Source organism: Macrosteles quadrilineatus, unplaced genomic scaffold, assembly GCF_028750875.1.
Source record: "Macrosteles quadrilineatus isolate MER2022 unplaced genomic scaffold, UCM_ALF_1.0 Scaffold_4__1_contigs__length_99947679, whole genome shotgun sequence".
NCBI lineage: Eukaryota > Metazoa > Arthropoda > Insecta > Hemiptera > Cicadellidae > Macrosteles > Macrosteles quadrilineatus.
Genome location: NW_026542597.1, coordinates 40,324,520 through 40,335,724, shown reverse-complemented (window position 1 = coordinate 40,335,724; position 11,205 = coordinate 40,324,520). Strand labels below are relative to the sequence as shown.

The window sequence follows — 11,205 nt, the reverse complement described above, 5'->3', positions numbered from 1 at the left end:
CATAGATTGTTTCTTTACAAAGTAGTTAGTATTGCCCAAACGTTATTGTTCTATTTTACCTATCTAAAACCAACGACATGAACATTTGATTTTTTCACGTTGGCTATCTTGGAAAATAATTGTTATTGCCATGTTTGATCATCATCAGATGAATTTTGAAAAGAAGAAGAAAAGAACTCGATTGAATTGAAATGAAGGTGTAAGGTGTAAACACTAACAATGGGGGTCTAGGTCTAGGTGTAATTTGGTAGTTTTGTGAAAATAACTATCCTGGGATAATTTTGTGCAATAATGTGATTACATTTTAGATATTTACGTATGTTTTATAAGATATTATTAAATTTATTGCTATTAGTTACCTTTCTTCTAATACTTTATGTTATTCAAACGAACAAACAAATTGATGTGTTTCACAAGTCTTACAATGAAGAAAATGCTGAGATCCTCAATGTTTCAACCTCCGTGAGCTCCGTTTTATTTGCAACAACTAGGGTGAAAAATGTTTCGGTTATTGATCAGTACTTTAACATTTGGTGTATATTTACTAAAGTCAAAAATAGAAGTTCATCATTAAAATACAAGTTTAGCACACTTATAACCTCAGTCCTACAACACTCCAGTGTCAAGCTCTCGTTTCACATTATATCTGATGCTAAAAGTAAATATTTTGCCCAGATTTTGTTTGATGACATTCGCATTTCTTCAAAAGTCCATGTCGATTTTAAGGTAAGTCTTCATACTGAATTCCTATAGCCTATCCTAGCTGTGTGTCAAACTGTGTTCTTTAAAACCTCTGAACCTAGGGCAGGTACACTTCCATACCTGTTGGCACAAACAACCCAATGAGAATGAAAATATCGATCGCTATATCGATTATTCGATATATCGTTCGGTTAGCTAGGTAAGGTAAACCTAACCTAAACAAACAATATATCGAATTAAACAATCAAATAATCAATATTACTCATTCGGTTGTTTGTGCCAACAGATATGGAAGTGTACCCCCTACGGCTTAAGGCTAGTCTTGATAGTCATTTACAAGCTAAATTTCACCTCTAGGCCAATGTTTTAGACAGTTTTATAGCCTATAGCGTGAAAATAAAGGTTTTAAAATTACAATTAGGCCTATTTATGTTTTAACAGACGAGACGAGAGTCTAAATATTGAAGAGACTAGGCCTAGGAAACATCTAGAGTCTTGTGTCACACGGAGTTTTGGTCTCTTATCATTATCAATCAAATTTATCGACATTAGGGCCTAACCAAACTTTGTGGCTACTTATCTCAATAAACCATTGTTGCGGCTGCACTTAAGTATCTGTCCTAAGTATTTACACTCATTCGAATGAATATATCGATCAATATTAGGTAGGTAGGCCTATATCGATTACCGTACCTTCATTCGGTTAGTTAAGTTAGGTTAACCTAACTAACCAAACTTGATATAACTTAAGTTATCAAATGAAATAATCGATATATTGATAATGTCATTCGAATCAGTATAGGACAAGCTAAAGTCTAGCTAGGTAAAGTTTAGCTATCAGTACCAATATTTTTCTAGTTTGAACCGTCAATAACCATGTTGGAGTCAGTTAACTTTGTAACCTATTAATATCTAGAGCTTAACTTAGGCATATTGTGTTTTGAATAGGCCTACTAAACATGTTGTTAGGGAAAGGTTAAAAAAAGTATTTGAGCTGTAAGTTAGCCTACTGGGTAGACCTTTGACAGCATGAGATCAAGGATAATTTGGTACTTTCCAATTAAAGGGAACATTCATTAACTTATTATCGATGATTTCTTTTCGATATAGCCTATCAATATTTTTTCTATCCGATATATTGATTATAACAAATTGAAACATATCAGTTGACAACTACGATAAGGATACAGTACGGTAGTCCTAAATAAATTGTTCAGTATCTACGAACAGTTAAAAAAATATTATGCCTATAATGAAATATAGAACTGTTCTAAACTAACCTAACAAACCAAACTTGCTGTAACATTTCAACATTCCGTTTGATAGCCTATTCCCCAAATGCATTTTCCGTTATCAAACAGAATTTTGAATCGGTAACTTAGCCTACAGCAAGTTTGGTTAAGTTAAGTAGGCCTAGTTATGTTAGGTTAGTTTAGAATAAGTTAGTTTCATTTCATAATCGAATACCGGTATAACTTAGGCCTATCATGGGCTATTATTTTTGCCTGAACAAGGTTAGTTCTTCATTTGTAATTTAAATGCGTTTGAAGATATTAAGACAGAAGGAGTACGGATTGTGAAGTTAAACAAAAATATCGATATATCGAAAATAGACTAAATCATCGTTAATAATGAAAGTTCCCTTTAACAGGAAAGTACCGATAATTTTCTCATGTAATTCTCACCCACCCAAAGTAGGTCTATGGACAAATGAGTTAAGCCAGTCTTCAGCCATCTACTGTGTAGCCTACCTGGTATTCATATATAGGCTATGCTAACTTTAGAACGTCATATGTTAACAATCAGAAACTGCTTGCATGTAGCATCCACAATCAATTAAAGAAGTGGTCTTTTGGTTCTGCCAGCAGAAGAAAAATGTCATAAAACGAGTTCATTTCAGATTGTGCATCCATGCTTTATGGGTAGACTAATTAAAATCACACCAATTGATTCTGTAATTGCACAAGATTAATTTGTGTAAAATGTCTCTTGTTTAGCCCATTTGTACATTTGTACTAGCCTATCTCAAACAATAGTGGTGTCATTTTCATGAGGCCTGCCATAAGCTGGTTGTTTTTCAATACAGTAAATGAATCGGTTTAAATTACTTAACTCTATGGTGATCCGCTCTTAATTCTCCAAGTGCTGTTTTAGGTGAGATTTTACGATGTGAGAAACATAACCTTGCAGTTGTCCAAGTTGACCTCATCCATGTTGCCTTACTTTACATCCCAGCCAGGATCCTACTACAGTGATGCTTTATTCTTCATATCTTTAGGCCTTCATCAAGTGGCCCCTGAATCCCAAAACAGAGCAATCATGTTAGATGTCGACACAAAAGTTGTCGCTGATATAGCACTTCTCTTTCATGAGTTTAACAGGTAAGAATTATCTTGCTAGCCTACTTTCTTATTTTATACTTCTTTAAATCAGTAGCCTAGACTGCCTTTCTACTTTCTAGTAAAATTTCCTTTCCATGAATTAGCAATTAGCTATTACTGTAGTCTAGTGGGTTTAAAACTACTGTGAGCTGTTTATTTTAAAACGTTTTTATTAGCTCGCTTTCTTATCCGGTACAAATTTTGCAATCAATTTTATACCAACTTCCCGATGAGCTAGAGACTTGAAACTTGAAAAATCGTTCACAAATGGAAGGCAATGCAATATTATATCATTTAATTTTTATATTTCCCTTGGGCTACGCCCCATGGGCTTGTTTTGTACAAATTTAGCAAAAATATTTATCAGTCTTTTCAGTGATATGAACAATTGCATTCATCATGTAACTAAACTGCAAACAAGGCTTTAAATTTATTCCATACTCAAAGCATTTAATCACAGGTTCGGGAAGAGAGCAGTGTTGGGTATTGCTCCGGAGTTGTCACCGGTCTATCACCACATTCTGTACTTGTATCGCAACCACCACAAGCATTCTCGCCTTGGAGCCCCTCTTTCAACCGGCGGCTTCCCCGGGGTCAACAGCGGTGTCTTGCTACTTGACTTCCAACGTCTTCGCTTGTCTGATGAGTACAACCAGCTGCTGAACCCGGACGCAGTCAAACAGATGGTGGATAAGTACAGCTTCAAGGTGGGCTCAGGTTTTGTTATTTTGATTTAGGCTACATTTACATATCTTTTTCTCAGAATCAAAGTTAATTTTTAAGTAATTTTAGGAATTTGGGACTTTGGGAGGGATTATTTCTCCTTGTAGTTTTGGAAAAGAGGATTTAAAAAAAATTTTTTGTGATAAGAAATTTTCACAAAAAGAAGAAAATATCACAAAAAAAAATCAAGACTCACCAACCTAGTCAAAGGTTGGTGAGTCGTGATCTGTTTTATGTTACACACACTCACTCCTCCACTCACTCCACTATCCTCACTCACTGTCATGCTAATTACACTAATCCTTAGCAATATATTTTATGCTTAAATACGCCCAGATGCATCCTCATCTTAATTAGTAGTAAAATAGGGCTTGAATAACTTTTTTAATGAGTTAATAGATTGGCTTTATTTAAAACACGAGACATTCCATAGCAAGAACCTTTGATTTAACTTTGAGCACTTAAAGATATCTAGCAATTTGCCATTGGCCCCAGACTGACCTTTTGTATCTAAAAAAGGATAATGTGTATATATCAAGTCAAAATATATCATCCACACTAGAGATTTATAGTCAAGATACAGTCAAAGAGAGGTGTGTTGCTAGCCTATTGGTTAGTGTCTTGGACATCGATGCGGGAGAGACGAGTTCTATTCCTGGCACACAAACGAAAAGTGTTTGGACTGCTTTCCCTTAAAAGTGTTTAAATTTGTACTTCTTTTTTAATGCCATACTGGCGTAGAAAAAAAGTGATAAATACTTAGTTGATGTACATGGGATGTGGATGTACTTGATACAAATATACATTCAGTTGATTCCTTGGTTTTCTCAAGAGAGTACTATAAATACTAGTAGATTTTACATTCTTAGTCAGCGTCTACAACCCATTTTAACAGTGTGAATGTAACTCCCAGGGTCATCTTGGAGATCAAGACTTTTACACTCTGGTAGGGTTTGAGCGCCCCCATCTGCTACACCAACTGTCGTGTGGGTGGAACCATCAGTTGTGCGAGTGGTGGCGAGACCACGGCTACCGGGATGTATTCGACAACTTCTCCCATTGCAGTGAACCTACCCTACTGTACCACGGTAACTGCAACACACCTATTCCGCAGGACTAATGTCCCTCTATTCCACGTTCACCTTGCACTACGTTTTGTCTAATAGCCATGTATTTTAATTTCGTATAGACGCTATCTACGTACATGTTACCGCTTATCTTCCGGTGTACAGATAGTTTTCTCTTGTCTTAAGTAAGCTAGGTACTATCAGGAAAGAATGTCTGTTGTTTGAATCTTTTAAATTTTTACTTTCTATTGTAAAATTTAGGTTCAAAGTAGATGAACGATTATTAGTTTGAATCACTAAGCAGGTGATTTCATTAAAGAGTAAATTTAGGTTTTATCTTTACATTATAACTTATATGGTTCTCCAAAAAGTTGTATAGTATCTTTAAACAATCTTTTCCTCATCAGTATTTTGTGAACAAATTTGTAAAAGCCATAAGGACTATATATTTATTTCTCAAATGATTCTGTCTTTGACCTACATCTAGTTATGTTTGCTGTGTTAGATTATAGTAGCCTACCAAGCCTGTTTATTTTAATGTTAAAGTCTAAAGTCTACATATTGACAAAGATAGGCCTACCGTAGTAATTCATTTACAATAGTTTTACATGTTAAATATCTTAAAGTGCTTCTAAACTTTGTTTTATCTAATTGTATGTAACAAAATGTGATACATCTATGTTAATTATCTTTAAACATTCCTAAATCATACTGGTACAAATCTTTTCTTGCCATATGTTACGATTTGTGTTGTGGTATAGCTTATTTGTGTATATTTGTTTGATTGAAAAATATTGTTTTGTCATTCGGTACTGCAGCAAAAACAGCTGTTTTTAATACATGTCTTACGGGTCTAAAGTAACTCTTTTACTTCCTAGGGAGTAGGCCTAATTAGCTTCTTTTTAGTCGTCCCTAGGGAGTAAAAGTCAGATGAAAACTTTGATTGTAATCAACCGCTTATTTCAACATTATGTCTAGATTGATTCTATTGGTTGCAGCTTATTTTTGCATTCTTGTCAATAGTTCAAAATTGATAGTATAAATACAGTAGAACCTCGCTAATCTGTCACCTACGGGACCAGTAGCATGGTCGGAACAGCAAAAAGGTCCTATTTTCAGAGGAACCTTTTTATTGACATAAAAACGTAGTAAAACTGTATTTTGAACAGACCACGGCTAACTGATAACCACGGTTAATCCAACATGACATAAACAGTTATTTCCAACTAAAAAAAAAACGCCTAAATACTAACAAACTGTACTGAGCGGGAGCGGGGCGATAGCGGGCCCGCCGCTGTAAAAACTTTGTCAAAATTGTGCAAGCGATAGCGGTAGCCCTTGGTCAACGGAGAATGGAAGGGAGACACAGTATTGCCAACTCAAACTCTGCCAAATAATTGACACAACTATTTGTCGTAAGTGCACGTGCGCATGGGTTAAGTTGGCAACCCTGGCTGCTCCCGCTCCCGCCGTGCATAAACAGTCTCATTTGACTCAATGTAGCTGAAAACCGCTCTATCCCAAGCAACCGCTGCGATTTCTAACTACACAACGGTCGAATTAGAAACCGCATCGGGAGGTCAACCGCTACCGCTATCGCTCTTCGTGCATAAACAGCCCCATTTAACTCAATGGTGTTGAAAATCGCTCCCGCTCTTGGTGCATAAACGGGGCCTAAAGGAGCAGACATTGTCGGTGCAAACGGATAGCTTGAAGCTTTCATCGACATTCCTTTGTTTTGCTTCTGTTTTAATCTTGTCAAATGAACTGTGATTTTTCAAAAACAATGTGGGAGCCTACTTAATATTAATAATAGGCATAAATGGTTAAATATACAACAAATTTCAACACATTAGACTAAAAAAAAACACAATTTATAAAGTTTTTTAGGTATTTTTCTTGGACAATGAGGTTATGTTAGTGGAAGCCTATTGTGTTGGCGGCGCGGTCGCACCAAGCGAGGAGTCGGACCATATGAGGTCGGATTAGCGAGGTTCTACTGTACAATAACACAATCGTAATAGACAAAATCATTGAATCACTCACTAAACATCTGCTTGTTTGCATTTGCAAAACTAAAAATAAGCTGGAAGTAGTTTTTCACCACACTATGATGTTTTTTAACTGTTTTACATACGTTAATTGGTGGCCGAAATTACGTTTTGCTGGCCATTCCAGGTGTCGTCATCATTTGGGGACCAAGCAGGTTTTTACATCACTAGCCACAAAATCAGCTGCCCGCTTATTTCTTAAAACATGAAAGCATATTAAATACACAATCAGTGTCCATAGCTATGCAAATGGATTGTTTTATTGTCACCGCTGCCTAGCAACTATTCATTATTTTTTTGCTGATTCCTCAAATTATTTCTTCACATAACCTTGAAGTTGTAGTTGTGTTGACTATCAGTGTGCATTATTATTGTGGTGAATAGTGGTAATAGGGTATAGTGTGGTGAAAAATAGCGTTTGTACCATGGACCGAAATGGTTTTGCTGCTCTCGATCGTTTTAGAAACTATCACAAGCCGACAAAACCTCATTTTCGGCCCTCGGTACGAAATATACTACTGAGAGCTTATCTTAGATGAAAAGTATTTACGTTTTCTAAATAAGTTTATTAAATCATGCTGCAATATGATGAAAAATTTAGTTCATCACTCGGACAAAAGGTGTCTCACCCTCCGAGCTCATAGGTCACTTAACGCCCTAGTGATAAAATATACCATTATCATCTGAGAATTGTATATACTACAGCTTTTATCTTTTACTTGGTTTCTTACCTGTAAAAACTTATTTATAAGGAACAATTAACATTAATAAAAAAGTATATTTAGGCCCGCACCACACTATCCCGTTTCCCTGGTCCGGTCAAATGGGACCCGTTTGGCGGGATGATTTGAACTCATGGGTTTTACTTTGAGCGGTCACATTGTTGCGGTTGCGGCGCAATGACGGGATCCACTGTATGGTACTCCGTCGTAGCAGGACAACCGGATAAAAGGCGAAATACATGCAGTTAAATGAGAGCAGCCACACTATCCGATTGAGCACATGGACAAGTCTATTGAATGTGTCCACGATCAACCTGCTTTTTGGGATAAACGCCTTTAAGAGTTCTCTGAAAGGAAAGGAATGAACGAGAGAAATGTTGATCTTAGAATTAATAAATTGTGTGCTAATTTTTGTTAAATGTGGCCTCAAAATCTCCTGCAGCTCAACAAAAGACGTGATGAACATTCTATAATAATTAAAAAACTTGCAAGGATATTGCCTTATACTTTCTTAAACTGTTCATCTCTATAAAATATAGGTCCCTTAGTTGCCATTAGCTGTATGGGCTATTAATTAACAGCTGTGGCTAAGGAATGTCGGCCTTAGTCACTAACAAGACTACAAGATCGTGCCACTCATCCTTCACTCAAACATTCATACTTGGCTTAAAATACCTACTTTGTATGGTCGCCATTTCATTGAACAGTATAAGAGTATGATTTTCGCAATGAAAAGGGTGTACCCAATAACGCCTACAAAAAGGTTTTCGCAACAAACCACTTGCTTCAAGCACAGAGCACATACAAATTTATCCTTGGACAACATTGTAATGTTGTCACCATCAACAGTGCACTGCATGTGATGCTCGGCACTCTTTCATTCGACGTTTGCTCGTTGCGGTAGAACAGGACAAGTGTGACAGGGCAATGGCAATGCAGTAAAAATGCATCCCGCTTTAAGCCGCATCCAGCCAAACGGGATAGTGAGGTGCCGGCCTTATTGTTAAACTATTTAGATTAAGTATTTTATATCACACTTAAATTTAGTTTACGTAAATGCCTTACAAACTGATTTCACTGTGTGACATTGGTAGAAATGTGCATATATTCTAAGGATCCTTTATATCATAAATCAGTTTTATTTTAATGGGAGATGGACAAAATAGCTTTCCAGTTCAAAAATTAGTGATACCACACAATGTTTTGGGTCCAAATCTTTTATGTGTTTGTCATATTATAATTGCAGGTTAGTTTAAAAACTGCCAATGGAAAATTGTTCAAAATTTTCATTTGGGCCTCAAAATAGTTAGACTTTTCTTGATATCAGGATTTTGATATCTCATACAAATGTCTGCAAATGTCTGAAAAACATGTTCATGTCTAGAATGCATAATCTGAAATTATCTAAAGAAATTGGACTAATTTGCATTATTTTTAATAGTTTGGGGGAGTTTTGTTGATTCCAAAATCTTTAATCAATTTTAATACACTTTATACCACAACAGGGAGAAAATGAAAAGTAATAATTCAGACATGTTTTAATAATGCATTATAACTCTTGTTAGGGTGGTCCACTATTTTTCTCATTAGTTACCATTTGTTCTTGCCAGTTAATTTTTTAAATAGGCTACCTAATAATGATATTTTTATTGATACTGTAGCTTGTTTAATGGTTTGATATCAGATATCCACTAGTTTGTTACTGCACTTGTGTTTAATATTTAAATTTAGGTTAACTTACAGGAAAATTGGGTCTAACTAATAAGTTTGACTAATGTTGTTATATTAGATTTGAATTATTGTTGTAGAAATCATTCCTCAGTTAAAGTTATTTATCATTGTTTTATTTACAATTAAGAACTTTATGTAATGTTATAGTGGTTTGAACATATTTATTTTATAGTTTTATATATATGAGGCCTATTGTATAGCCATTAGCCAATAAGAGTGTACCATATTATAGTAGAACCTCGCTAATTTGAACCTTGATAATTCAAAAACTTCTATAGTTAGAAATGTTTGCCTGTTCCCCTCAGAAAACCTCTAAAATTCAAATAATAATATACCAATGATTCAAAGTGATTTCACGCTTAATGCAGTCTACATTTCAAATTTTGTTGCCGTAATTTAAACTGTTACCTCCAAAATGTGAAGTCAACCTCTACAATTCAAACTGTGTTACCGTAAGCCTCTGTAATTTGAATTCAGGACAAAACAATTTGCCTGTTGAAATATGAACTGACACTCTCATTGATGTTCCCACAATGTGTCCATTAGTCTTCGTTCTCTCAAACTCTCTACACTTAAAACTGGGACCTCCATGATTTGAATTTTATTTATTTTGACTTTTTATAAATCAAACTCACTATATTTCAAACTTCCCGTAGTTCGAAATATATTGCCTTTCCTCTGAAATTCGAATTAGGAAGGTTCTACTGTACTTACTATCAAAATGTGAAAAAGACAAACTTATTTATAAATTAGATTCTTTTTTTAAAAGGTTCTAGAAGAAATGTTTCCATGACGTAGAATTTCAGATAACTTACCGATCTATAAGTAAATGTACATACAATTTTATAAAGATTTTTATTACAAATATATTTGTATAAGTGTACAACTATATGCTTCCTTAACCTTAGTAAGTCAGCTCTTTTCCTTTTGGGCAGGATTAGTCAAGGTAGTGAAACAATTTCAATTTCACTTCACTAAATCAAACCGACAATGTCGGTTTGATTTTTGTTTGAATGATTGGCAAAGAAGTGTTTCACTTTCAGCAGACCTCAAATTAAATAATTTTTGAATTCTGTTTAGCCTAATGCTGTGTTAATTGTTGCATTGATGAAATACCAATAAGCCTCCTATGACACACTAGATGATGAAAGATAAACGGGTGAAACAGAATTGCATCTAAATATACAAAAGGCAAAGCCCTCACTCACTCACTCACTCACTCATCACTAATTCTCCCTCTTCCCATTTACCTACGAGGCTGAAATTCGGTACACCGATTCTTTGGTCATTAAATAGGAAAACTAAGTACGGTGCGGAAGTGTGGGCAGACGCTCTCAATAAGGAGATATATAGGATGCGGCCCAGGCACTCCCGATGACGTGGAACACACTTTCTTCCACTGCCAGCGTTGGGAAAGGCCCCGCCTGGAGGCTCAACAGTTTGTAGGACTGCTGTCGGTAGACACGGTCATACCGATGATGATGGAGGGTGAGGACAATTGGACCTGTGTGTCACTTTACATCCAGGGTGTTCTCCGCGCCAAGAAGCTCAACCTTGGCCGGGATGCGGTGTAGGTGATAAAAAAAATAATGCCAGAAACGGTGCGAGCCCTTTGGGCTTAGGTCACATGTTGGCCTGACTTGAAGTAATGTGACAAACAATTCCAGGTCTGTGTCCAACAGAGCAGAGGGGGTTTTTTTATTCTGTGTGCGTAAAAGCATTTTCCCTCCTCACCCTAAAAAAAAGGTAGTTAGCCGTTAGCCTGTATGTTAGCCTGTATGTTTCGGGACTGGGGTGGAAATAAGGACCCCTTAATCCCCTTTTATGC

General features: G+C 35.9%; 1 protein-coding gene across 1 annotated transcript; it reads left to right on the top strand.

Moving 5' to 3' along the window:
* The first annotated feature begins 210 nt into the window (after positions 1–210).
* LOC128991900 (xyloside xylosyltransferase 1) lies at positions 211–10,252 on the top strand. The gene is made up of 4 exons (XM_054415170.1): positions 211–726; positions 2,857–3,083; positions 3,544–3,790; positions 4,720–10,252. Exons 1-4 carry the CDS (start codon positions 319–321, stop codon positions 4,924–4,926), a joined length of 1,089 nt encoding a protein of 362 aa, XP_054271145.1. The 5' UTR covers positions 211–318; the 3' UTR covers positions 4,927–10,252.
* The last annotated feature ends 953 nt before the right edge of the window (positions 10,253–11,205 follow it).

Bases quoted from the DNA above. Each gene is read 5' to 3' on its own strand.
- LOC128991900 (XM_054415170.1), top strand. From the start codon at position 319: ATGTTTTATAAGATATTATTAAATTTATTGCTATTAGTTACCTTTCTT. The intron at 727-2,856 runs GTAAGTCTTCAT...GTGCTGTTTTAG, and splicing joins AAGTCCATGTCGATTTTAAG to GTGAGATTTTACGATGTGAG. The intron at 3,791-4,719 runs GTGGGCTCAGGT...TGTAACTCCCAG, and splicing joins TGGATAAGTACAGCTTCAAG to GGTCATCTTGGAGATCAAGA.